We start from the raw sequence: 27,322 nt of genomic DNA, 5'->3' as shown, positions 1-27,322 counted from the left end.
TAAAAGATTTTGACCAGATGAATGCGATGCTGTAGGAATATTCTTATTAAAACAAGGACCTTGAAGGATTCACTGGAGCCTTTCCTCATAGGAACAAGACAGTTTCTCATAGAACCTTTTAGGGTTCTCACAGAGTGAAGAACACACCACAGGACACCGGTTTCTAAACCTGAACAATGTGTGTGTTATATAGGAATATTACTGTACATGTCCGAGTTTTTCAGTGGTTCTCTCCCCTCTGTCACTTTAATGGTATTAGTTTTAATTTGTTTAGAAATGATCCTATTCTCTGTGGCGGAGAGTTTGTGCACTCTGACCATCACACCCATATGTGTGTATTCAATGTTTCATTTCAGATTTAGACCCCTGTGTGTTTCAGCATTCGTGAGATCAGACACTGATGTTAATAAGAAAGTCTGGTGCTGTAAATCTGAAAGGTGTTCAGTAGGGTTCAGAGTCAGAGCTCAACCTTAAGCTCCACACCATGTCTTTATGCTTTGTGCAGAGCTTAAGGACGTATAATCAAATCAGATGAGAAATACTGCTGTGTCGGTATAAAGTGTGCATCAGTGTCTGAGGAGTAAACTAAGCCTGGCTGTGGATGTGTGGGTAAAGTGCATATGGCTCTGTTCTGCATCCGTGTCATATGTCTCGTGCCCTGTGTTCCCAATTAAGCTAATGGGGGTTTGCTGTCACTCTTCTCCAAACACACACACACACACACACACACACAGGTGCAGGCACATAGTACATTCAGTACATTTATTCTCAAGCTCATGTTCACCTCAATCTCAACATCTAACCAACTTTTTCTATCACTGAGGGCTTTGGATTTCCTTGAGCGATGATGATAATGATGATGATGATAATGATAAAGATGATAATGATGAGGATGATGATGATAAAGATGAGGATAATGATGATGATGATAATGAGATTGATGATGATAAAGATAATGATGATGATGATAATGAGGATGATGATAATGATGAGGATACAGATGATGATAATGAGGATGATGATGATGATGAAGATGAAGATACAGATGAAGGAGCTGCCCAGACTTTAATGTGCACCCTGTTGGACCAATCAGCAGGACACTTGATCCAGCAGCAGCACCGAAGCCGTGTATAATATTTCGGACTAATTCACACGCGCTTCATCCGGATGTGATGTGATGTGACGCTTCGTTCTGAGCTCATTAAGCACCGCGTCGGTGGTGTTGCGATGTTGTTTCTCTCCTGCTTCTGTCCCTGAATCCGAGCTGTTAATCTGTTGCCTGGCTGTGACGTCTCCGGGAGCCGCACGTGCGTGACACCTGATCGGTGAACGGAAATTCGGTGTCCTCGAGGCTCCGTAACGGCTCACGTTTATCTCCCGGTGTGTGTGTGTGTGTGTGTGTGTGTGTGTGTGTGTGTGTGTGTGTGTGTGTGTGTGTGTGTTGCAGTGGGGAAGTTGTGCCTGATGGACTGTGATGGGAGACGATGATTTTTATGGCCGTCGGCGCTGCTTTGGTGACGGTGAGGATCCGCATTCTAATGAAGGCTTTATTTTAACATTTGTTGTTGTTTTTGGTGCAGAAATGAAATAAGAGCAGAAATAACAGGTGACATGTTTCTGCAGCTCTAATTCACTGGTGAACTGAAAGCAGAATGTTGTGTAACTAACACGTCGGTGTTTAGTTTTATTAAGTCTTTATTTCTTACTTTATCTCATTCTCTGTTCAGTGACGTTTAAAAGGTCAAATGGAAACGAAGTGTTTAATGACACGCCAGAGTCTGTAAATATTCAGCTTCACTTCATCTTAATGTCAGTAGAAATCTCATACAGTTCACCTTTAAACTGTTCTGAACACTAAGTCCAACAAAAGCAGCACGATTATTGCAGTGATTCATAATAATGCTCTTCATATGAGAGAGATTTGTTACTGTGCTTTAGTATTCAGCACTTCTGACACCGCATACTGTCAGAACTAGTGCACAAATAGTGCACCAACTAGTGCACCAAAACAGTACTTACATACGTAACTATGGTAACGTCATAACCGTTCTCATGCTGCACTAGTGTGTGTTGTAGTGTGGAGTGTATAGTGTGGTGTAGTGTGTTGTAGTGTAGTGTAGTGTATAGTGTGCTGTGGTGTATAGTGTGGTAGACTGTATAGTGTGCTGTAGTGTATAGTGTGCTGTGGTGTATAGTGTGCTGTAGTGTATAGTGTGCTGTAGTGTATAGTGTGGTAGACTGTATAGTGTGCTGTGGTGTATAGTGTGCTGTGGTGTATAGTGTGCTGTAGTGTATAGTGTGCTGTAGTGTATAGTGTGGTAGACTGTATAGTGTGCTGTAGTGTATAGTGTGGTAGACTGTATAGTGTGCTGTAGTGTATAGTGTGGTAGACTGTATAGTGTGGTGTAGTGTATAGTGTGGTAGACTGTATAGTGTGCTGTAGTGTATAGTGTGGTAGACTGTATAGTGTGCTGTAGTGTATAGTGTGCTGTAGTGTACAGTGTGCTGTGGTGTATAGTGTGCTGTAGTGTATAGTGTGCTGTAGTGTATAGTGTGGTGTAGTGTATAGTGTGGTAGACTGTATAGTGTGCTGTAGTGTATAGTGTGGTAGACTGTATAGTGTGCTGTAGTGTATAGTGTGGTAGACTGTATAGTGTGCTGTAGTGTATAGTGTGGTAGACTGTATAGTGTGCTGTAGTGTATAGTGTGCTGTAGTGTATAGTGTGGTAGACTGTATAGTGTGCTGTAGTGTATAGTGTGGTAGACTGTATAGTGTGCTGTAGTGTATAGTGTGGTAGACTGTATAGTGTGCTGTAGTGTATAGTGTGCTGTAGTGTATAGTGTGGTAGACTGTATAGTGTGCTGTAGTGTATAGTGTGCTGTAGTGTATAGTGTGGTAGACTGTATAGTGTGCTGTAGTGTATAGTGTGCTGTAGTGTATAGTGTGGTAGACTGTATAGTGTGCTGTAGTGTATAGTGTGGTAGACTGTATAGTGTGCTGTAGTGTATAGTGTGGTAGACTGTATAGTGTGCTGTAGTGTATAGTGTGCTGTAGTGTATAGTGTGCTGTAGTGTATAGTGTGGTAGACTGTATAGTGTGCTGTAGTGTATAGTGTGCTGTAGTGTATAGTGTGGTAGACTGTATAGTGTGCTGTAGTGTACAGTGTGCTGTAGTGTACAGTGTGCTGTAGTGTATAGTGTGGTAGACTGTATAGTGTGCTGTAGTGTATAGTGTGGTAGACTGTATAGTGTGCTGTAGTGTATAGTGTGGTGTAGTGTATAGTGTGCTGTAGTGTATAGTGTGCTGTAGTGTATAGTGTGGTAGACTGTATAGTGTGGTAGACTGTATAGTGTGCTGTAGTGTATAGTGTGGTAGACTGTATAGTGTGCTGTAGTGTACAGTGTGCTGTAGTGTATAGTGTGGTAGACTGTATAGTGTGCTGTAGTGTACAGTGTGCTGTAGTGTACAGTGTGCTGTAGTGTATAGTGTGGTAGACTGTATAGTGTGCTGTAGTGTACAGTGTGCTGTAGTGTATAGTGTGCTGTAGTGTATAGTGTGGTAGACTGTATAGTGTGCTGTAGTGTACAGTGTGCTGTAGTGTACAGTGTGCTGTAGTGTATAGTGTGGTAGACTGTATAGTGTGCTGTAGTGTACAGTGTGCTGTAGTGTACAGTGTGCTGTAGTGTATAGTGTGGTAGACTGTATAGTGTGCTGTAGTGTACAGTGTGCTGTAGTGTACAGTGTGCTGTAGTGTATAGTGTGGTAGACTGTATAGTGTGCTGTAGTGTACAGTGTGCTGTAGTGTACAGTGTGCTGTAGTGTACAGTGTGGTAGACTGTATAGTGTGCTGTAGTGTACAGTGTGCTGTAGTGTACAGTGTGCTGTAGTGTACAGTCAGATAATTAGGCAGCATTTAACATGCAAAATACTCAGTCAGGTCTGAGGTGAGTTATTATTATTATTATTATTATTATTATTATTATTATTATTATTATTATTATATTATATATATATATATATATATATATATATATATATATATATATATATGAGAGAGAATTTCTTTTGTATTTTCCAATTTTTTTAGACCAGACTTTATTTTAATTCACACTGTGTTAAATCATATCAGCAATATTATACTGTAATGTTTTATAATAATTATCTTTAATTTATTTTTCACTAATAGACTGAGACAGTTAGTCTCCTGGGTCTTTTGTTGATCATTAACCTGGTTTATATTGTGTTAGTGTTATAAAGTTTATTTATATATTTATACATAAGACAGACATGTTACTGTATGATATAAAGATGATTTACAGAATGTTATTACTGCTGTCTCACTGTTCTATAATGTTATAATGTTTTCAGTTCCAGTTATGCACATAAAGGTTTGATATGAACAGAAAGAAAACTCATGTCCTGAGCTTAAAAATGCAGTTGTGTGACTTTTCCATTTTTATTTATTAATTTGTTAGTGCATGAGATCGATAAGGACCTGGGAAACACCAGACAAACCCATGACATGTTTTTCTAGCTGTAGAAAATTGTTATGTTCTGTGGTTGTTTTGCAGGTGATAGCGCGCTGTGTGGACATGAACGCGCTGCTCGATCGCTTCCACAACTACATCCTTCCTCATGTGCGAGGACCAGAGCGTGTGTGTCACTGCACCTGTGGCAGGTAAAAAAAATCTGCTCTCTGCTGACAGAGGGTCTACATTAGCACTTCACCTACCTGGTGAACTTGAGCGCTTTTAAATCAAGCCTCCACAAGGGGGAGCTCTAATCCACGTAGTTGTGCGTGCTTTTGAAAGGAAAGAATTGGACAAGTTTGCGATCCATCCGTAGAGCTCCACAGTACGTGCTCAGGTGTGTTCAGAGCTGTTCAGAAGAAACCTGCAGAGCGCCTGAGGAGCAGAATGAGAAGCGGCGTTTTTAGCTTGTGGTTGACAAATCAGCAGCAGTGCCGTGTCGCTCATTCCTGCTGTTTGTAACTGAGGCTTTAACCGCAGCAGGAGTGAGATCCAGGTACACAGCCTGCGGTGTGTTGTGGCATTTTAAGCTGTGAGAGAACCGTTTTACTCCCACACACGTCTCTCTGTCGGATGTGAGGTTCAGGGGAGAAGGCAGGAGTGTGTGGGAGTGTGGAGCTGTTACTGAAGATCTCAGTGTTGTTTGAACAGAAGGCCATGACATAGTCATCATAAATAAACCTCGGCCCACTCCTGCTCGTTGTCTCTCATGTTTACTGCTGATAAATCCTGTAATGCCTTTTTAACACTTTACTGTGAAGCCAGTACAACTTTCACATTACTTTTAGTCATTCAGAAGATAAACCAAAGTGCTTAATATTACGGGAAACAGAACCACATTGGGTACAAAGAAAAATAACCTCAGGATAGAGATTTATATTAAAAAAGATTCTGACTGCAAACAGAATTCTTTCTTCTTGAAGGAATCATTAAAAACCTTTATTTCCTTTTTCTTCCTTTTTATTTGTATTACTTCCTAACCTATGATCAGTGTCACTGTTTCTTTCTTTCTCTACATCTCTTACCTATTTTTCTGCTCCGGTGTCTTTCGTATGGCTTCTATTCCCCTCAACCCTGTTATTTGTCTCCTGCTCCTCTCCTGCAGACACCGGGTACAGTATGTGATCCCGTACGAGGGTTCGAGCTCGCCAGATCGGGACCTACCAGCAGGGGGCAGCAGTGTAACTAAGCAGGAAGTGGACCTGGTTCTTGGGCTGCTGCTGGGCTTCTGCATCAGCTGGGTTCTGCTCTGGATGGACAGAACCCTGCAAAGAGTTCTGCGGGCTTGGAGAACCCACCCACAGAAAGGTGAAAGAGGTCAGAGACAAAATGTATACGTTTCAGCTGCAGAACATCCTGAAAGCTGAAACGTGATCTGTGTGAACGGATCACTAAAGTCCTGTCGCTGTTGCCTGGACTTCCTCTAGCTTTAACAGTCACATTTAGGAAATGTTAATGTTTCTTTGAAGATAAAATGTAAAGGTTCAGTCCAGATCTTTTAGTTTCACATGCTTTTATTCAGTAGCTAAATGGTTAATGATAAGTAGTGGAGTAGAATTTGTGTCTCATCTCCACCACTGTCCTCTTCTCCTCTCTGTCTCTCATCTCACACATCAGCCTCGCTGTCTGTGAAATCCCTCAGAATGTCCGCTGACATTACGGATGAGATCCATGAGGGCTGCAGCACTGTCTCATCCTGTCAGCTTCTCTTCCCTCTGTCTTCTTCTCCTTCATCAATCCTTTCATCCCTCTGCTGGTGAACTCCACAGGAGAGCCTCAGTGGCCCATGGGTTCTCATGAGCGACCATCAGCATGTTCATAAAGTCTTAGTGTGGGGACACTTTCTGGTTATAAACACAAGTTTTGTAGTTGGATAACTTGTATGACTGTTGAGTTTTTGACAAAACCAGCTAAAGAGTTTATTTGGGTTGATTTATTATTTTTAGCCTCGCTGAATAGCATGAAGTTTGTCCTCCTTCTTTTGTACCATTTGGATAGAATAAGATTTGTGGACTGTCTGTTACTGGAGGGCGTCTGTAGTCATTATGATCACTGATGAGATGAGTTATTAGTGGACTGTGAATAACTAGGATTACATCCTTTCAAACTTATATTTAAATATAAATATAAATATATGTTAAACTCAGACACTATTGAAGAAAAAGCTCAGAACGTCTTTAATATGTCTTTAATATAAAATTTCTACCGCTTATCCGAACTACCTCGGGTCACGAGGAGCCTCGGATCAGAGATCAGATTTTTCTTTGTTCTGGTTGACGTGACGACACTGAATGTAGTTACACAGGTGTTCCTATTAAAGTGGACAGTGAGCACATAAAATGTACATTCATTCATTCATTCATTCATTCATTCATCTTCTACCGCTTATCCGAACTACCTCGGGTCACGGGGAGCCTGTGCCTATCTCAGGCGTCATCGGGCATCAAGGCAGGATACACCCTGGACGGAGTGCCAACCCATCACAGGGCACACACACACACTCTCATTCACTCACACAATCACACACTACGGACAATTTTCCAGAGATGCCAATCAACCTACCATGCATGTCTTTGGACCGGGGGAGGAAACCGGAGTACCCGGAGGAAACCCCCGAGACACGGGGAGAACATGCAAACTCCACACACACAAGGAGGAGGCGGGAATCGAACCCCCAACCCTGGAGGTGTGAGGTGAACGTGCTAACCACTAAGACACCGTGCCCCCCTTACAAAGTAGAATCTTATTAATGTAAATGATTACTTGTGTAAACTTGTGAATTATGGGTTTCATCTCTGAAGCTCATCCACTCATCTTTACTTCTCCATCATCTGCAACACTCACACTAACACACGTTCTTCCTGTGCAGACATGTGGAGGTCGTGGAGGTGGGTGACCAGTATGTGTAACGTCCAAGAGCTCCGCAGGAGGCTGCAGCAGCGCAAGAACAACAGCGGAGTGGACAACAACGTGGTACACATCAAACACAAACACTACCACAACGGGCACCTGAGCCCACGCAGACTCTAATCTACACACACACACACACACACACACACACACACACACCTGTTTGATGCTTCCCCTTAATTCACACTGACCTGTTTCTCCGAGGATGTGACTGTATTTAGTGCCCAGCAGGACTGAAGTCACTGAACTCTGTGTTTTTATAAGCGTGTCCCTGAGGGTCCTGCGCAGGGATCGAACCTGACTTGCACTTTCGTTCCTGCCTGAGGTATTCCATTTTCTGATGATTAGACATTTATTTTGCTTGCCGATGTCTGTTTTTACGAGTTTTTGTGCGGACGTGCTAGTTTTGTACAGTGCCCAGGGTGAACATACGGACATTACATATGCATTTGCATTTTTTTAGGGGCTGATTTTTTTGTCTATAAGTTTTCAGGGATACGTTTTTTGTGTCTATTTTAGAAAAAAAAAAGATAACCGCATGCCCACACAACTTTAGTACTGTGGTGCAGTTTTATTCGTAATGTGGGGAGCGGGGTATATTTTTGTGCATCAGCATGGGTGGGGTAGATCTGTTGCTGTAAATGGATTTGTGGTATAAGGACAAGGAGACGTCTAACGAGTCCTGTTTGTATTTTTTAGAAACGTGTGTGTGTGTGTGTTGTTGTGGGATAATAATAGTGATAATAATAATGTCTGCATCTTCAGAGCTGTTAAAGGTTGACACTAGTATAAGCTGTGGGGAGCGAGGACACACTCCTCCTCCTCTTAAAATGTTCTCGTGCAGATGTATGTGTGTGTTTGATTAAACGGTGAAGTCAACCTGAAGTCGCTCGTCTTTCTAAACACTCCTGACTCAACACAGTCCACAGGTACACACACAGTCCACAGGTACACACAGTCACACACACACACACGCCACAGGTACACACTTACCCACAAGTCAGTCATGTTTACAGTCACGTTTACAGCACTGTGCACTTCTTCACACCGACAGACACAATTCACCACACCAGGGTTGTTTTTTGTTACGAAATCTGGGTTACTTTATCTTGTCAGTTGTAAAACATTGACCAATTTGTTAGACATTTTCTTCCAATCTTCAGTGTTATTTAAAAGAACTCAAACATTTTACACATCAGACATTAATTAGTTCTGTTTTTAATTTCCATTCATACCTTCATCATGCTGTCTGTTCCTCATAAATCGCACGCACGCACGCACGCACACACGCACGCACGCACGCGCGCACACACACACGCACGCACGCACACACACGCACGCACGCGCACACACACACGCGCACACACACACGCGCACACGCACACGCACACACACACTCCACAGTGGCTTCCTATTTTTCCTCAGAGATTACAAATGAACTGTAATTAGTTTCTTTGTGTGTTCATGTTCTCTCTCAGATGGGATCTGGGAAGCGGAATGTGGGGTCTGGAGGATCAGTTTCACACCATTTCACACAGGGAGCCATTGTGGACACACACACACACACACACACACACTAACATGGATGTTTTTAATGTAACGGATATTCATACAGATACACTGAGCTTTGTCTCATAACTAAACAGAAGCCTGTAGTTTGCACCAGCAGGACATGGAGCTCTCACGATGCTCAGTAAATCTGACCCAGCATCAGCTCTTGATGAATCTTATACCGGTGTGCCATCTTTACTGGGGATGTCTTTCTGTTCTGCGTGTTTAAGTCCCCCCTCCCCTCCCCATGGAACAGTCCCTTTTTCTGCAGCACTGCTGTCCCCCTCCTCTGCTGTTGGAATGGTAGAGTCCAGACCCTCCTTTAAGGGACACAGATCATCCTGTGGGTTTGAACCCTGAGGCAGGATGAAGCCCATTTTAACACCTTTGCCCCCCTGGAGATCTGCAGGAGTGACGCGGCCCTCGTTATCCAGAACGCCGTCTCCATGCAGCCAGTCCATCTTCTGCATGTGCTGTCGGACCGCGTCGTCCACACGGGCATCAATCATGGCCTCGGTCAGAACACCATCCTCAGAGGAGTACGCAGCAGCCTGGGAGAGAGAACAAGAACATGAGACATGTTACTGCCCCCTACTGGTGATCTCTCACACACACACGTCCTACTTTTCAATTATTTTGAGAGAAACATTATTAGCATCAGGAACACAAGATGTTTGAGATGACGCTTTAATAAATGATTGGTTCCTCACCTGCCAGGCCACGCCCAGTTTGGAAATCTCTCTACCAGACATGCCTTCTGTGCGCTTGGCGATTTCTGAACACTTCACTCCGTAGTCGAACTGTGCCAGCTTCAGCCGCCTGCAACATGAACACAGACGTCTGTACAAACAGGTACGATGACTGAAATGATCGGTGTGTCTTTACACTTTCTGTGCTTCAGTCTGCACTCAGGTTTTATGGTGAATGTCCCTGACCTGATAAACCTGCTCCACTTTCACTCCTCACGGTTATTAATGAGCTCTCCAAACTTTCTGACACACTTTAGAGTCGTCGGCCGACTCTTACACTCTTAGCCTCTTATTTTCTATTAAAAACAAACACAAGCTAAAAGTCTATACCGCAGGATTGTGTGAACGCAGACGGAGACTTTAAATACATCTCACACACACACACACACACACACGGAACAAGGGCCAGTGCTTCAGTTATTGTCTCAGGTGTGTGTGTGTGTGTGTGTGTGTGTGTGTGTGTGTATATCTAGGTTACAAAAAAAACCCTAGATATTTAAATCCTGTTTATTTAAAGCCATTGATATAAATAGGCAAACATGCATGCACTCACTGTCGCCCCCCGGTGGCCGGCTCCAGGACGTATCTGTCAAAGTAAAGTCGTACGAGTCTCTCTCTCTCCTCCAGGCCGGGAAGAGCGAAGTTCACAATCTCATCGATACGGTCATTAATGGCCCAGTCAAACTGCTCAGGCTGGTTACTGGCCAAAACCAACATAAACCTGCAAACACACAAATCCAATAAAGATTTATTTACGCAGTTTAGATAATAATCGTTTCAGTCAGGATGTAAAATAGAGATGTTTACAGTGAAAATTAAATTGACTTTGTGGTCGTTTTTCTGGTCTGTAATCCAACGTGTAATGTGATACATGATATCAAGCTGCTCTGTAGTGTGTGTGTGTGTGTGTGTGTGTGTGTGTGTGTGTGTACTCACTTGTTGCTCTGCTCTCCGGTTCGGTACAGGAAGGCGTTCAGCGTGGCTCGCAGGTCCTCACTGATCTTCTCCTAAAAGCCAGAGAAGGTGTTCAGTGACTGACACACAGGTACACTGTAAACACCTGAACACACACCACACACTCCGACACTCACAGTGGATCTCTTGCGCAGGAACGCATCAGCTTCATCCACAAACAGCAGCAGGCTGTAAAGAAGAGAAATGATAATCTGATGCTGAAGGGATGATGAACTCTGCTCTACTTTAAGCCCCGACACTGTGCTTTCTGTCCTCAGACTGATTCAATTTATCACCCAGGGTTCCCACTGCTTTACTGTGTGTGTGTGTGTGTGTGTGTGTGTGTGTGTGTGTGTGTGTGTGTGTGTGTGTGTATATGTGTACAGCATCTGGCTGTAATCACTGTGGGTCAGTGTCCATGTTTATAGCTTTACAGGATGTTTGCTGTAGAAGATAACGCCACTCTGTGAAGGTTCTTACCCTCGTCGGCTGGTTCCGGCCCAATCGAACACTTTGTGCATGGCAGTTACACCTTCCCGCCCCATGGGGGCCACGTCTCCCCCGGTCATAATGGCGTAGTCCATCCCAGAATGCACTGCCAGTTTCTGCTCCAAGCATAGCAACACCATCAGGAATAAAACCAAGAACATGTGCAAATATACTCACAGATAAATAAAGAGATTTCTATCTGTTATGTGGAGAAGTTTATAAAGGTTCTGTGAAACATCTTGGACCAGAACATTTCCCTGTCAGAAGGTCCACGTTAACCATCAGCTGTTTCCTCTGTGTGTGTGTGTGTGTATATGCACCTTGGCAAAAAGTGTCTTCCCCGTCCCTGGAGGTCCGTACATCAGGATGTTCCTGTAAAGGCCTCGGTTCTGGCGTGTGTTCCGAGTTGCTATGGCGATGTCACGGACACGTTCCTCTAGCTTCGGCTGTGGAATGACGACAAACACCTTTTCACTTTCTTGGGTCGTTACAGAAACTCTACCGTCACTTCCTGGTCGTGTTACATGTGTTAATCTCATGATTGTGTTAATTAGAGAGTAGGATGTGTGTGAGAGCAAGAAACACGGGTACTCACACTGAGCACAACTCCTTCCAGAGCATCCTGAGGCTTACTCATCAACCTCCTGGTGGTCTGAGAGACAGAAAAGACGTTAACTTTCCTGACCCAGACTTCAGAGTGAACACTGACATGGTGTTGATTCTGCCCGTTACCTTGACAGGATGTTTAACGGCCTCCATCACCGTGATGCGTGACGTCTCCCTCACTAGAGACGGCTTCCCAAGACGAGCCTCGATGTATCTACCTGCGACTCCTGTAGCGTTTCTCGCTGAGTAAACTCCCACAGCCAGCAGAGTCAGTCCTGCCACCTAGTGGTGTGGAGGAGACAGTGCAGGGCAAATGACAGTAAAATTACAGTGTGTGTGTGTGTGTGTGTGCGCACTTACTGTAGCAGTCACTTTGTCCCAGTCGGAGATGAAAGCCCTGAAACCCTCCCCAAACACAGCACCAGCAGTTCTGCAACAGAACACCAGGTTTATGTTAGTGACAGTGTTTCAGTGTTAAACCCCAGCTACAGGGATTTGTCCAAACAGCATGTTAGGGGCTTGTGTGAAGAGGACAATATAGAGCTGTTTTCCAATCATTCTAAAGTATAAAGTCATTAAAACATGACGGTGTGTGTGTGTGTGTGTGTACCGTATACTCTCCAGTACAGTCTGTCTGTGTTCAGCTGCTTTAAGACGGATCTGTTCTCTGATGATGTCAGCGTTCTCTCTCTCCACCCGACCGCGAGCTTTAGCCTCAGCCTCGATCCGCAGCATCTCATTCTTATGCCTTAACTCCATCTCGTGCTCAATGGTGGCTACACACACACACACACATTTACAATACACCCTGATTTTTAGTACTCTCCCCTGCATACAGTAGGGAGTGAATGATGCACTGAAAGAGTGATGGAGTGAAAGAGCAAATAAACGAGAGCATGAGTAAACAATGGTGTGAGGGGGTGAAGCAGTTCTACCTTTCCTCATGGCCTCTTGTTTCTGTACAGACTCCTCCTGTCTGCGCAGGTTCTCTTCATTTATAGCTTGCTAAAGGACAGAAAAAAGTCTTTAAAGTTTTGTAATCGTGTAAAAGAGTTAGAAGGAGTGTGACCGAGTGTGAACGAGTGTGAACGAAAGCCATGCTGTGTGTGTAAGTATTAGTACCTGCTGTCGGAGCTGATCCTCGTATCTCTGTCGAGCCAGTTTGTCCTGGTACTGAGCTCTCTGTGAGGGGAAAAACACATGTTCACACACACACACAGACACACACACACACTATGTGTGCACTACATAGGGATTGCTATAATGTCTCACCGCTTGATTTTGTTTGGTTTCTTCATTCAGAGTTTTCCTCCTCTCCTCTGCCTGAATACGGATCTGATCCCCCTTCAGCTGCTCCACTGCTGCCTCATACTCCTGATCTCACACACACACACACACACACACACACACACACACACACACCATCATAATGTTTTGACATCATGTTCACAATTTCTAGTACTCTTAAAACAAGTCATAATGATGTTAAAATATGTTCCTATAATTAGGAAAAAGAAGGTTGTGGCATCTACAGGACGTCCAGCAGGATATAAACGTTACCTTCATCTTGCTCTGATATTCCATCTGTGTTGTCTGCTCCTGCATACGAGACAAATCCAGCGCCTCTTTGGCGTGGCCTGTGGTTCATGACACAAACAGACTGTGTAAATGTCCCTGTCTCAGCATCCACACTGAGGAACAGGTAAAGACGTGACACACGTGAGCTCCTTCTGTAATAAACCTTTACTGCTCTAAACCCTGTGGTGATGAGAGACAGAATAAATCTGTGGCTGTGAGGTTGATGGTCGTAGGATGTGATGTGAAATGTCATGTTTAATGTGGATGTAAATATAATGCTGAAGTAACCAAAGTGTTTAAATCAGTTTACAGAACAAAGTAAGGTCGACTGTGAGGAGTCTGACCTTTGACCTTTTGCCCTTGATGGCGATGGAGTACAGACACGTGTCTCATGGACTCTGATACCATCATGTCATTGTTCATTCATAACTTACATCATCTGCTGCGAGACTGAGAATCTCACGTGTGCACTTTATAGGGGACGAAGTGAACACTTCTACATCCGGTGTAGTGCACTTTATATTCAGCCCTTAATGAAGGAGCTGAGAGTGCAGGACGAGACCGTGTGTGTGTGTGTGTGTGTGTGTGTGTGTGTGAGAGAGAGAGAGTGTGTATGTGTGTGTGTGAGAGTGTGTGTGTGTGTGTGTGTGTGTGTGTGTGTGTGTGTGTGTGTGTGTGAGAGAGAGAGAGAGAGAGAGAGAGAGAGTGTATATATATATACACACATACTGTGTGTGACACTTACGGGACCGGTCGAGCTCCTTGGCGGCCTGCGCCGCTCTCTCCAACCCCGTGGGGTCGAAATTGCTCCATTTGTCCTTGGGTTTGTCCCCCCCGCCGCTCCCCCCGGATCCCCCAGCAGGTGGTGGTGGTGGTGCAGGAGGTAACGGAACATCCGGGGTCGCGCCGCCGCTTTGTCCTTTATTGAGTCCGAAGAGCCACGACATGTTTCTGCCTCACGGTTTGTTCTTCTCCCGGTACCGATACCGCACCGGACACTTCCTCCTTCACCAGCACGCGTGTCACGCTGGAGCTGTTTGCGCACGCGCGTCGTCGGAAGCCCCACCCACAACCAACGAGGTCTGACGGTTATTGGCTGCATCGGTGACGGCCTTAAAAAATGTGAGTCGTTTTATCACCTACCTGTATTCCGACAAGCCACGCCCTCCTGAATTGTGATTGGCTGCTGAATAAGCACGTGAAAAATCTCAGACTTTTGTGTAGAGTAACGGCGTGTTAGTGTCACTCCGCGTGTTATATTAGTGTTAGTGTAACTGTTAGTGTAACTGTGTTAGTGTAACAGTGTGTTAGTGTAACAGAGTGTTAGTGTAACAGCGTGTTATTGTAACAGGGTGTTATTTTAGTGTAACTGTGTTAGTGTAACAGAGTGTTATATTAGTGTAACTGTGTTAGTGTAACAGAGTGTTAGTGTAACAGAGTGTTATATTAGTGTAACTGTGTTAGTGTAACAGAGTGTTAGTGTAACAGAGTGTTAGTGTAACAGGGTGTTATTTTAGTGTAACTGTGTTAGTGTAACAGTGTGTTATTGTAACAGGGTGTTAGTGTAACAGAGTGTTAGTGTAACAGCGTGTTATTGTAACAGGGTGTTATTTTAGTGTAACTGTGTTAGTGTAACAGTGTGTTATATTAATGTAACTGTGTTAGTGTAACAGAGTGTTATATTAGTGTAACAGTGTTAGTGTAACAGAGTGTTATATTAGTGTAACTGTGTTAGTGTAACAGAGTGTTAGTGTAACAGAGTGTTATATTAGTGTAACTGTGTTAGTGTAACAGAGTGTTATATTAGTGTAACTGTGTTAGTGTAACAGAGTGTTAGTGTAACAGAGTGTTATATTAGTGTAACTGTGTTAGTGTAACAGAGTGTTAGTGTAACAGAGTGTTAGTGTAACAGGGTGTTATTTTAGTGTAACTGTGTTAGTGTAACAGTGTGTTATTGTAACAGGGTGTTAGTGTAACAGAGTGTTAGTGTAACAGCGTGTTATTGTAACAGGGTGTTATTTTAGTGTAACTGTGTTAGTGTAACAGTGTGTTATATTAATGTAACTGTGTTAGTGTAACAGAGTGTTATATTAGTGTAACAGTGTTAGTGTAACAGAGTGTTATATTAGTGTAACTGTGTTAGTGTAACAGAGTGTTAGTGTAACAGAGTGTTATATTAGTGTAACTGTGTTAGTGTAACAGAGTGTTAGTGTAACAGAGTGTTAGTGTAACAGGGTGTTATTTTAGTGTAACTGTGTTAGTGTAACAGTGTGTTATATTAATGTAACCATGTTAGTGTAACAGCGTGTTATTTTAGTGTAACAGAGTGTTAGTGTAACTGTGTTATATTAATGTAACCATGTTAGTGTAGCAGGGTGTTAGTCTAACAGCATGTTAATGTAACAGCGTGTTATTTTAGTGTAACTGTGTTAGTGTAACAGTGTGTTATTTTAGTGTAATAGAGTGTTAGTGTAACAGGGTGTTAGTGTAACAGGGTGTTAGTGTAACAGCGTGTTAGTGTAACAGCGTGTTAGTGTAACAGTGTGTTATTTTAGTGTAATAGAGTGTTAGTGTAACAGCGTGTTAGTGTAACAGCGTGTTAGTGTAACAGGGTGTTATTTTAGTGTAACTGTGTTAGTGTAACAGTGTGTTAGTGTAACAGCGTGTTATTGTAACAGGGTGTTATTTTAGTGTAACTGTGTTAGTGTAACAGTGTGTTAGTGTAACAGCGTGTTATTGTAACAGGGTGTTATTTTAGTGTAACAGAGTGTTAGTGTAACTGTGTTATATTAATGTAACCATGTTAGTGTAACAGCATGTTAGTGTAACAGGGTGTTAGTGTCACAGCGTGTTAGTGTAACAGAGTGTTAGTGTAACAGGGTGTTAGTGTAACAGAGTGTTAGTGTAACAGTGTTAGTGTAACAGCGTGTTATTTTAGTGTAACAGTGTGTTAGTGTAACAGCGTGTTAGTGTAACAGGGTGTTAGTGTAACATTGTGTTAGTGTAACAGCGTGTTAGTGTAACAGCATGTTATTTTAGTGTAACAGTGTGTTAGTGTAACAGGGTGTTAGTGTAACATTGTGTTAGTGTAACATTGTGTTAGTGTAACAGCGTGTTATTTTAGTGTAACAGCGTGTTATTTTAGTGTAACAGCGTGTTAGTGTAACATTGTGTTAGTGTAACAGCGTGTTAGTGTAACAGCGTGTTAGTGTAACAGCATGTTATTTTAGTGTAACAGCGTGTTAGTGTAACAGCGTGTTAGTGTAACTGCGTGTTAGTGTAACAGCGTGTTAGTGTAACAGCGTGTTAGTGTAACAGCGTGTTATTTTAGTGTAACAGCGTGTTATTTTAGTGTAACAGCGTGTTATTTTAGTGTAACAGCGTGTTAGTGTAACAGCGTGTTATTTTAGTGTAACAGCGTGTTAGTGTAACAGCGTGTTAGTGTAACAGCGTGTTAGTGTAACAGCGTGTTAGTGTAACTGCGTGTTAGTGTAACAGAGTGTTAGTGTATCAGCACCTCTCCTAATGAAGAAACACTCTTTCTGCCTGAGGCTGTTACTGTGCTGTGGATGTTGGTGTCACGGTTAAAGACAGAGATCAGATTTTTCTTTGTTCTGGTTGACGTGACGACACTGAATGTAGTTACACAGGTGTTCCTATTAAAGTGGACAGTGAGCACATAAAATGTACATTCATTCATTCATTCGTTCATTCATTCATCTTCTACCGCTTATCCGAACTACCTCGGGTCACAGGGAGCCTGTGCCTATCTCAGGCGTCATCGGGCATCAAGGCAGGATACACCCTGGATGGAGTGCCAACCCATCACAGGGCACACACACACACTCTCATTCACTCACACACTACGGACAATTTTCCAGAGATGCCAATCAACCTACCATGCATGTCTTTGGACCGGGGGAGGAAACTGGAGTACCCGGAGGAAACCCCCGAGGCACGGGGAGAACATGCAAACTCCACACACACAAGGCGGAGGTGGGAATCGAACCCCGACCCTGGAGGTGTGAGGAGAACGTGCTAACCACTAAGACACCGTGACCCCATAAAATGTACATAAATCTGTTATTTTCAATATTTTGTAAATAAACAAACAAACAAATATTTTGTAAAGTAATAAACAAATAGAAACATAAATAATGGAAATTCAACAAGCCTTAAGATTAATGATGATTTAACAATACAACAAAATGGAAGATAAAATTGTATTAATTACTTGAAGGAAAGAAGAAATGTCTCGTTTTCACATGAATCATCATCCAGCAGGAGAGAAGAGGAAACAGAGCATCCACAAGCTCTTACAGCACACAACAGTGTGTAATAAAACACACAATAAACTGACAGTGTTTATGTGAATAAAGGCTTAAAGTTTTAATCATCAGTCACACATTAATTCCATTCAGGGGTCCATTCAGAGATCATGAGTACATTAAGTCATGATCCAGAGAGAACAAATATAATAATGCATTAGGACTCTCAGGACTTCTGTACAGAGTTTATTTGGTGAAATAATATAACGTTGATGTTCTGGACCTTCTGAAGCGGCCTTATGTCATATAACTGCTGTGGCTTATTACATGCTGAACATTCTTATCCCACCCGTATTGATCCAAACATCGCTTTCTGCTCTAGGATTGGATGCCCAAATAGAGGGCTCTGATTGGACAGTTTTAACCCTGAGGTACGGTGACCGGAGTGGAACAAACATGTTTTACCCAAGAAAAACCCTAAAAACTCATTAACATTGAAATTAAAATAATGACCAAATATATTTTAGTATTTATTTAATAATAAACATAATTAAATTAATAAAAAGTAATAATAAAAAACTTAGATTTCTATTAAGGCTCGAACAGTAAATCTCTCTCTGTCTATATATATATGTACACACACATAAAAAGAGAGACAATTTTTTAATTTTTTTTAGCTGTTTTATTTACTAATTAAAAAATGTAGTTCTACTTATTAGATCATTTTAAAAAATGTATAAATAATTATATAATTTAAACATTCATTAAAAATATTAATTATATTATTATTATTATTATTATTATTACAGTAAAATAGGTTTCATAAATTTTTTTGAACATCTATACAATGATAAACAGACACACCTTTTTCAATAGGAAAACAGTTTATTAACAGGTAAAATTAGGTGATAGTGACTGTGTTTGTTCTATCTGTATATTTACACACAACAAGGTTTGAACACTTTTCCTTTGACACCAAGATTTCAGTCTCTGATGACGGTAAAGCGGACGTGGTGAAGTAGGACGATGTGTGGATGAACGTGGAGAACCTGTTCACATCTTCACACCTTGTGCCAGGAAACACGACTGATTCAGCAGCGAGTCTGTAGAGAAGCCGCACTGTGTTAGGCCGTGAGAGCTGTCCGTCACTGTAGCTGTGTGATGCGTGAGAACACACCGGGAGGCTCTTTCCCGTCACCCAGAGCTGCCCGCAGACCCTCCTGCTGCCGAGCTCGAGCCAACGACACCAGCGCCTGAAAGGTGCGAGGCTCCGTGACGGCCAGGTCGCTCAGCACACGCCGGTTCAGCTGCACGCTGCACTGTGGGTGGAGTTTACACACAAAACACCAGTTACACTTCATCTAAAGACAGTCGCATTTAATGAGCAGCTGTTTAAGACATAAGTTCCTCATCATACTGCACAAGATCCTGATTTGTCTGAATGAGTTGGTGTCAGACCGATCAGTTAACACGCGAGAAACACTCACCTGCACAAGGTTGTACATTAAGACAGGATATTTAATGCCATGTTCACGACAAGCTGCAGCCACACGAGAGATCCACAACTGCAGGACAGAAAACCAGAAGCACTTCAGAACCACAGACACTGAACGAACAAGACCAACGTTTTAAACTTCTTTAGAAAGAGGAAGTGTTCCTGGCATCACAGATCTTACCGTCCTCATGCTGCGCCTCTTGGCTTTCCTCGCTTTGGAGGCATAAACGAAGGCCCTGCGAACAGCACGCACTGCCAGGCTGTAGCAGCGATTCTTCCTTCCACGAAAGTGCTGCAATCATAAAACAACACAGAAAAACTTCACAGGTTAGATCTGAACCTCTCCATCCTGAAATGGAGAACATCCTCACATGAACATCTGACAACTCAACACATCTGCAATAGAGATTAAATCATCAGCTGCTCCATCCACTTTTAAATTAAAGAGCAAAACCATCATTCAGAAATGATACCAAACTTTTACAATCCGTATTAACGACTCAGAATACAGAATGAGGCTGATGTTAGGACGTTATTATGGTGTTAAACATGACACACATGAAGACCTTGGAGTTTCTGCATCAATACTGAGGTCATGCAGAGGAACTGGGATGTGGTCAATGTCATTACACCAGAACAACCAGGGAGGAAGAAATAAAGAAATAAAACTGGTCGTTAATGATAGAGAATAAGACGAGGCTAATGTTGGGATGTTTACACTAATCTGTATGGTCGTGTTAATGAGCTCCATGCTAACGCTAGTTAGCATCTCTCACCCGAGCGTGTTTTAAAAGCTCCTGAACTTTCCAGTAACGGTCTGGACCTCGGTTCCGGATCCAGCACGATAAAGTCAGAAACACCATGATTTAATCACCGCTGATCTTCTGCACTTGCACTAACACACACACACAAACACACGCTGCTAGATTTCTCTCTGTCAACGTGACTTTGGAAAGATCCAGTCGGCTGTGCGCATGCGCGAACAAATAAAAGTCCCACCATCTGAACTGTCATCGATAATGTGCAATAAAAAATGAGTTTAGATCAATGTTACAATAATTATATGTATGCTTATAATACTACTACTACTAATAACTATTATTATTATTATTATTATTATTATTATTATTATTATTATTATTATTGTTATTATTAGTAATATTGTTATTATTATTATTATCAGAATCAGGTTTATTGGCCAAGTGTGTTGTTGTTGTTGACACACACAAGGAATTTGGTTCATATTACACACACTACTGCTGCTGTATATTGTACAAAAGCAAAATATTACACAATATTGTTATTTACACTCTCACACTTTATGTACATAACTGATCTGTTATATATTCTGTATTTATATTTAATACTCATAATGTCTATATTGTATCTCATCGTCTGTATTGTATAGTATAGTGTTATTTATGTGTGTATTGTATAGTATAGTGTTATTTATGTGTGTATTGTATAGTATAGTGTTATTTATGTCTGTATTGTATAGTATAGTGTTATTTATGTGTGTATTGTATAGTATAGTGTTATTTGTGTGTGTATTGTATAGTATAGTGTTATTTATGTGTGTATTGTATAGTATAGTGTTATTTATGTGTGTATTGTATAGTATAGTGTTATTTATGTGTGTATTGTATAGTATAGTGTTATTTGTGTGTGTATTGTATAGTATAGTGTTATTTATGTGTGTATTGTATAGTATAGTGTTATTTATGTGTGTATTGTATAGTATAGTGTTATTTATGTGTGTATTGTATAGTATAGTGTTATTTATGTGTGTATTGTATAGTATAGTGTTATTTATGTCTGTACTTTTGAGAGTCACAAACAGCTGGAACCAAATTCCTTGTGTGTGTCAACATCAACACACTTGGCCAATAAACCTGATTCTGATTCTGATAATAATAATTATTATTGTTTAATTTCATAATTGAATCATTTAAAGCAAATTTAATAAGTAATTAATTATATTATTTATACAAAATTTGTTTGATGTTTCCGTAGATTTTAGATGTATTATCTAACAGACTAACACCGATCTGAGATCAGAGTAAAACAGGAACCGGAGCTCAAGTACTCCGTCGTATGGTGTCTGCGCACGCGTGAAAACCTCGCGCATGCGCAGTGCCAGGGTTACCGACAGGGTCAGTCAATAGCAGTTGTGTAAAGATGTCGGCTGTGTGTTTCTCCTTGAGACGCTGCGGTGTAGCTGTGACGCGCTCCACAGTTCTCACAGTGGTGAGATTCTATTCAGACGTCTGTCATCTGACCAGCAATTGAATTAATAACGTGTTCGTAAAATAAACGACAACAGCGAGTCTTTTTGCTTGTTGTATCAGGTACCGCAGATTAGCTTAGCATAGCTTAGCATAGCATAGCTTAGCATCTGTCACTGACGTTAAAGCGCTCCTCTATTTAGCAAGAATTCTGCTTTGTTCTTATCTCATTACTTTTACAGCGTGCAGATAAAGAGTAAAAGTCAAAGTCTACTTTTTCTTGTTAATATGATCGCACATATTAGATATTAATCATGTTGTTCAGCTGTTATTAAAACCGTCACATTTACAGTTCAGTCAGATGTATTTTATTTACTTTATTATTTTATCTCTTTGTGGTTTGACAACGTTTAACGTCTTGAACTGGATTCTCCATTCTATATATTTTACTGCTGTCATGTCTTAGTCACATCCTGAAGCAGTTCTTTTCTTTTCTCTATCACTATTTCTTACTGTATATATATTTATTGTTCTTCACACATATTCAAAACTCTTCTAAATGTTTTAGCTGAATATCTTCCACTTTTTTAGACAGACATTTTTTGCAGCAGCAGATCTTCACTTTTTATTATCCACACACAGGGAGAAGTCTGTACTGGTCTGTTGGTGGGTTTTGGTTTGTTTTGAAACGCGACTGATTACATAAACGTGTCTCTCTCACACTTACACACACACACACACGTCACAACAGCTGCAGAGTGTAAACAGATGTGGGAGGTGGGGTTTGTGTGAGGATTAATCAGAGCGCTTGCTGTATTTTTAGTGTTTTGATCTGATCTGTGCCATTTACAGGTGAAGAAAATATCTGTTGTTGTCGCTCTGTGTGTTGACACACTGTGTGTGTGTGTGTGTGTGTTGTGGTTTACAGACCGCTCGATACGCACAGGCAGCAGCAGCCGCTCAGCCACGTATTAAGACATTCCAGATTTACCGCTGGGATCCAGATAAGCCTGGAGACAAACCACACATGCAGACGTACGAGGTCGACCTCGACATGTGAGTGTGATTGTTATTGTAACACAAACAACACAGCACACATCTCTGTATCAGCAACATTAACACGTCTCCTTTTCCCTCCACCTCTCTCTCTGTAGGTGTGGGCCGATGGTGTTGGACGCTTTGATTAAGATAAAGAATGAGGTAGACTCAACTCTCACCTTCAGACGCTCCTGCAGAGAAGGTCAGATAACATACACACACACTCTCTCCTCACTTCCTGTGATATCTGTGCTGTAGCTGCGTCATCATCTTACACTTATATATAGCTTATAATCTTCTGGATGTACGTAAGATGTATAGTGAGGGTGTGAATAATAACGGCACTCCTCTGCTCCACATGGGGCTGTAACACAGCTGTGTTAGTCTGGTAAATCAGTGTGACATACAAATGTACATTAGAACATCATAACATGTTTAAACTTATCTCTCCATCATCACGTCCATTGAGTATTAACACAGGACAGTCTGTTCATTATAGAGATTCTACTTGACTTTAAATGCGTTTGTTGAATGTTAGTGTGAATATTGTGTGTGTGTGTGTGTCGGTTGTCGGTCAGGTATCTGCGGTTCGTGTGCAATGAACATTAACGGTGGGAACACACTGGCGTGCCTGAACAGGATCGACACTAACACCAGTAAAGTGACTAAGATTTATCCGCTGCCTCACATGTATGTGGTTAAAGACCTGGTACCGGTACGTACTCAGAACCAGCACCAAGCCACTGCATGTTACACACACCGTCACTACATGTCAAAGAGCTGAGTCAGAAACATGCTGTTCACTTTTTAAACACAAACATTCACACAAATACTTTGCTAAAACATAAATTCATGAGGCCCATTGAATGTGTGTTAGGAAAGTTCACATACCAAACCTGACTCAACTAACTGATGACACTCAGGGTAACGTTTCCTTTAAATCCTGAAAGAAAACACTGCTGCATTCTCTCTCTCTCTCTCTCTCTCTCTCTCTCTCTCTCTCTCTCTCTCTCTCTCTCTCTCTTTTACTCTCTCTCTCTCTCTCTCTCTCTTACTCTCTCTCTCTCTCTCTCTCTCTCTCTCTCTCTCTCTCTTACTCTCTCTCTCTCTTACTCTCTCTCTCTCTCTCTCTCTCTTACTCTCTCTCTCTCTTACTCTCTCTCTCTCACTCTCACTCTCTCTCTCTCTCTCACTCTCTCACTCTCTCTCTCTCTCTCTCACTCTCTCATATTAGGACATGAATAACTTTTATGCCCAGTACAAGTCGATTGAGCCGTATCTGAAGAGGAAGGACGAGAGTCAGCAGGGGAAAGAGCAGTACCTACAGAGTGTGGATGACCGACAGAAACTGGTACAGAACATCTCACATCCGTTTTTTTTCTATTTGTTGCTTGAATTCCTTTTGGTTGGAATTATGCCTTTTTTTCTAATGGTCACTAAATTTGTTTGATGTGTTTCAATCAAATTATCAGTGACAGGAAATCAATGTGTTTGTCAGAAAACACCAACCTCAACCCTGAGATTGCTACAGAAACAAATGTAGAGTTTTCTTCACTGCTCTGTGTGTGTGTGTGTGTGTGCGTGCAATAGGATGGTCTGTACGAGTGTATCATGTGTGCGTGCTGCAGTACCAGCTGTCCCAGTTACTGGTGGAATGGAGATAAATACCTGGGACCCGCCGTCCTCATGCAGGTGAATGAGTGCATCAGTAATTGTTCAGTAAACATGACACTCAGTAAGAAAATATAACAAAATAAAATTATTATTATTCTTTCATTAGGAAGTGAACACTGGGCTTTAATTTGTACTGTCTGTTTTAGAGATTCTTTATTTCTTAGAATTCACTTTCATATTTCAGGTAATGTGTGTGTGTGTTGTGTGTGTGTGTGTGTGTCTGTGTGTGTGTAGGCATACCGGTGGATGGTGGACTCTCGTGATGAGTACACGGAGGAACGTCTAGCTAAACTGCAGGACCCATTTTCTCTGTACCGCTGTCACACCATCATGAACTGCACCAAGACCTGCCCCAAGGTCCACACTCACTGCACTGTTATTCTCTCTAACAGCAGCTCTGACATGAGGGCAGCTTGATCACAGCTTCATATTATTGTGGTTACTCTGATATGTTATCATTTCAATAGTAACGAGTCATTCACATGTGTGGACTGTGTACGTGTGTGTATACGTGTGTGTGTAGGTGTATGTGTGAGTGTGTGTGTGTAAGGAGTCTCCAGTGTCAGTGCTGTGTAATAGTTGTCCACATTTTCAGGACAGAGGAGTTTACACTTTTCTCAGTAACAGCTGGGATTTCTGTGATGAAAATGTTTATAGCTGCAATAATGTAAGAGAGGAGAGGATATAATTTTTTATGGACATTCCACTGTAAAAATATAACTTTAATAAATGTGTCATTTGTTAATCAGGAGCATACTGTTACAGGAAACTTGTATAAAGTTGTGAAATGTATCATTTATGAGAACTGATAGTGTGTGTGTGTGTGTGTGTGTGTGTGTGTGTGCGCGCAGGGTCTGAATCCAGGAAAGGCCATCGCTGAGATTAAGAAAATGATGGCGACATACAAGGAGAAAAAGTCAGCCACTGCGTGATGCTGGTGATCTTGGGAACTGAATGCACTCAGTCACCTCATGGCCTTGACTTCCTTCTTCACCTACACACTACACTCACCCTCACACTCCTCACAGTATTGATACATGAGAAAAGTTTATCCTTGCTGCATTTGTTCATCTGTTACAGGACCTATGAAGAAACAGTCAGGGTGGGTGCATGCGTGTGTGTGTGTGTGTACAGGTGTACAGTATGGTGGGCTGAGGTTGGCTGTGGTCCAGTCTAACAAAATATTTAAACACTTGTATCTATGGGCTTTACTGAATATATGTGTAATAAATGTAGGAAGTCCACACTGCTGCAGTAGTTTGGTTTTATTTTCTGTTGCAGTCCGTTCTGGTGGCCACAAGAGGGCAGCAGAGACTAACAACGCCATTGAGCGGTTATTGTTAGAAAATTAGTTCTCTGTTAAATGTCTGAACCACAAACATCAGGGCTGAAGAATTTCCTGTTCGCTTTAAAACCTAACGGAGTAAAAGAAAAAGCTACAGAAAAACACTTCACGTGTGTTTGGCACGTTTAAAGACCAGATGTTGTGAGTCTTAACTTTACTGTCCTGCAATATTCTGAAATGGATGTTTAAGTTCTTTTGTCTCGTCACGATAAAACTCTTTTACACAAAACTTTAGACCTAAAACACATCTGAATCAGAATCTTTCACATCAGACCTTTGACCTTAATACAAGCAGCTGATGTCCAGATTTCACTAATAGTTTGTTTCTGATTGTAAACCAGAGAGAACACGTGACCACGTTATGTTTAAAATCACTTCATTAATAATCTCTATCCAGTCCGAGTCTGGCATTAGACATTATTCTATCTAACTTAACAACGTGTAAAGACAAAATACAGGATTATTATTATTGTTGTTGTTGTTATTATTATTATTATCATTATTAGGGGTCAAGCCCCGAAGGGGCGTAGACACCTATTGTTATCGTTAGTTCTCTTCTTATTATTATTCCGTCTTCCGTCATTGAAGTCAATGGCAGCCCATAGAACCGTACGTAGGAAAGTTATGAAATTTGGCACACATGTAGAGGCCAGTCTTAGAAGTTACTGTACTGTACTGTACTGTCTAGCTCAAACCCTCTAGCGCCACCAACAGTCCAAAACCCAATTTTGTGCTGAATCGTAAGGCCTAGAGGCAAAATTCTTGCAACATCAGAATCAGAATCACAAAGGTCTTTATGAGGAACACACACACACACACACTTACACACACATTTACACACACACACTTACTCACACTCGCACACTCACATACACACACACTCACACACACAGACACTCACACAGACACACGCACTCACACACACACACACACACCCTCTCACACACACACAGACACACACACAGACACTCACACAGACACAGACGAGGAACACACACACTTACACACACATTTACACACACACTCACACAGACACACACACACACTCACACAGACACACTCACACACACACTTTATTGTCAAGTATGTTTTCACATACGAGGAACACACACACTGACACACACACTCACACAGACACAGACGCACAGAGACACATACACACACACTCACACACGCACACACACACACACACAAACACTCACACACACACACGGGGTCAAGCCGATCAAATGCGCTCAGAACATGTCGCTGATGAACCATACCAAGTTTCCACACTCGCACACTCACATACTCACACACATACTCACATACACACATTTACACACACACACACTCTCACACACATACACACTCACACACACACTTTATTGGCAAGTATGTTTTCACATACGAGGAACACACACACACACACTCTCACACACACAGACACTCACACACACACGCACACTCACACACACACACACAGACACACACACTCACACACACACACACTCACACACACACTCACACAGACACACAGACATGCACACACACACGCACTCACACACACACACACACACACGCACAGAGACACACACACAGACACTCACACACACACACACACACACATTTTACGAATGCAATGCCATATCGCTACGAAACTTGGTATGGTTCATCAGCGACATGTTCTGAGCGCATCTGATCGGCTTGACCCCGGTATCGCTGCTTGCAGCTATATTTATTATTATTATTATTATTATTATTATTATTATTATTATTATTATTATTATTATGATTATGATTATGATTATTATTATTATTATTTACAGCTTGAAAGTAAATTCCGTGTTGATTTTCACAAAATCCAGTGAATATTTGTTATAAAATAAATTAGAAAATATTCTTTATTCCCGGAATAATAAGCTGCAGTA

The 27,322-nt window shown here is 41.8% G+C and overlaps 4 protein-coding genes across 6 annotated transcripts; 2 read left to right on the top strand and 2 right to left on the bottom strand.

Moving 5' to 3' along the window:
* The first annotated feature begins 1,160 nt into the window (after positions 1 to 1,160).
* Positions 1,161 to 8,291, top strand: tmem240b (transmembrane protein 240b). Of its 3 annotated transcripts, XM_060858190.1 has the most exons (5): positions 1,258 to 1,307; positions 1,448 to 1,520; positions 4,573 to 4,679; positions 5,636 to 5,847; positions 7,400 to 8,291. In XM_060858190.1, the coding sequence occupies exons 2-5, from the start codon at positions 1,485 to 1,487 to the stop codon at positions 7,558 to 7,560; spliced, it is 516 nt and encodes a 171-aa protein (XP_060714173.1). In that variant the 5' UTR covers positions 1,258 to 1,307; positions 1,448 to 1,484; the 3' UTR covers positions 7,561 to 8,291. The 3 variants fall into 3 exon arrangements, with proteins under 3 accessions (XP_060714174.1, XP_060714171.1, XP_060714173.1); XM_060858191.1 differs by having other exon boundaries at positions 1,161 to 1,520; positions 5,636 to 5,838; XM_060858188.1 differs by having other exon boundaries at positions 1,161 to 1,520.
* A 347-nt stretch (positions 8,292 to 8,638) lies between these two features.
* atad3 (ATPase family AAA domain containing 3) lies at positions 8,639 to 14,428 on the bottom strand. Its single transcript, XM_060858461.1, has 16 exons — positions 14,113 to 14,428; positions 13,350 to 13,426; positions 13,062 to 13,163; positions 12,912 to 12,971; positions 12,725 to 12,794; positions 12,400 to 12,565; positions 12,150 to 12,219; positions 11,916 to 12,071; positions 11,779 to 11,835; positions 11,504 to 11,629; positions 11,175 to 11,299; positions 10,832 to 10,883; positions 10,677 to 10,747; positions 10,294 to 10,461; positions 9,702 to 9,810; positions 8,639 to 9,542 (listed from the first exon to the last, which is right to left on the bottom strand). Exons 1-16 carry the CDS (start codon positions 14,312 to 14,314, stop codon positions 9,168 to 9,170), a joined length of 1,986 nt encoding a protein of 661 aa, XP_060714444.1. The 5' UTR covers positions 14,315 to 14,428; the 3' UTR covers positions 8,639 to 9,167.
* Positions 14,429 to 18,500: 4,072 nt separating this feature from the next.
* Positions 18,501 to 20,103, bottom strand: mrpl20 (mitochondrial ribosomal protein L20). The gene is made up of 4 exons (XM_060858112.1): positions 19,907 to 20,103; positions 19,312 to 19,422; positions 19,123 to 19,200; positions 18,501 to 18,954 (listed from the first exon to the last, which is right to left on the bottom strand). The coding sequence occupies exons 1-4, from the start codon at positions 19,991 to 19,993 to the stop codon at positions 18,781 to 18,783; spliced, it is 450 nt and encodes a 149-aa protein (XP_060714095.1). The 5' UTR covers positions 19,994 to 20,103; the 3' UTR covers positions 18,501 to 18,780.
* A 1,132-nt stretch (positions 20,104 to 21,235) lies between these two features.
* sdhb (succinate dehydrogenase complex, subunit B, iron sulfur (Ip)) lies at positions 21,236 to 25,313 on the top strand. Its single transcript, XM_060858157.1, has 8 exons — positions 21,236 to 21,377; positions 22,284 to 22,411; positions 22,510 to 22,595; positions 22,972 to 23,108; positions 23,628 to 23,744; positions 23,984 to 24,085; positions 24,302 to 24,424; positions 24,919 to 25,313. The coding sequence occupies exons 1-8, from the start codon at positions 21,309 to 21,311 to the stop codon at positions 24,997 to 24,999; spliced, it is 843 nt and encodes a 280-aa protein (XP_060714140.1). The 5' UTR covers positions 21,236 to 21,308; the 3' UTR covers positions 25,000 to 25,313.
* The last annotated feature ends 2,009 nt before the right edge of the window (positions 25,314 to 27,322 follow it).

This window comes from Tachysurus vachellii, chromosome 22 (genome assembly GCF_030014155.1).
Source record: "Tachysurus vachellii isolate PV-2020 chromosome 22, HZAU_Pvac_v1, whole genome shotgun sequence".
In the NCBI taxonomy this organism is placed as follows: domain Eukaryota; kingdom Metazoa; phylum Chordata; class Actinopteri; order Siluriformes; family Bagridae; genus Tachysurus; species Tachysurus vachellii.
The sequence above is the reverse complement of the archived record's forward strand: the minus strand, read 5'-3'. Positions and strand labels throughout refer to the sequence as shown.

Coding starts and splice junctions, on each gene's coding strand:
- atad3 (XM_060858461.1), bottom strand. CDS start 14,314: ATGTCGTGGCTCTTCGGACTCAATAAAGGACAAAGCGGCGGCGCGACC. Junction 13,427..14,112: donor CAAGGAGCTCGACCGGTCCC/GTAAGTGTCACA, acceptor CATGAACCACAG/GCCACGCCAAAGAGGCGCTG. Junction 9,543..9,701: donor AACTGGGCGTGGCCTGGCAG/GTGAGGAACCAA, acceptor TCTCTCTCCCAG/GCTGCTGCGTACTCCTCTGA.
- tmem240b (XM_060858188.1), top strand. CDS start 1,485: ATGATTTTTATGGCCGTCGGCGCTGCTTTGGTGACG. Junction 4,680..5,635: donor TGTCACTGCACCTGTGGCAG/GTAAAAAAAATC, acceptor CCTCTCCTGCAG/ACACCGGGTACAGTATGTGA. Junction 5,848..7,399: donor CCCACAGAAAGGTGAAAGAG/GTCAGAGACAAA, acceptor CTTCCTGTGCAG/ACATGTGGAGGTCGTGGAGG.
- sdhb (XM_060858157.1), top strand. CDS start 21,309: ATGTCGGCTGTGTGTTTCTCCTTGAGACGCTGCGGTGTAGCTGTGACG. Junction 23,745..23,983: donor TGGATGACCGACAGAAACTG/GTACAGAACATC, acceptor TGCGTGCAATAG/GATGGTCTGTACGAGTGTAT. Junction 24,425..24,918: donor GCACCAAGACCTGCCCCAAG/GTCCACACTCAC, acceptor GTGTGCGCGCAG/GGTCTGAATCCAGGAAAGGC.
- mrpl20 (XM_060858112.1), bottom strand. CDS start 19,993: ATGGTGTTTCTGACTTTATCGTGCTGGATCCGGAACCGAGGTCCAGAC. Junction 19,423..19,906: donor AGCTTTTAAAACACGCTCGG/GTGAGAGATGCT, acceptor TTATGATTGCAG/CACTTTCGTGGAAGGAAGAA. Junction 18,955..19,122: donor TAATGTACAACCTTGTGCAG/GTGAGTGTTTCT, acceptor CTCCACCCACAG/TGCAGCGTGCAGCTGAACCG.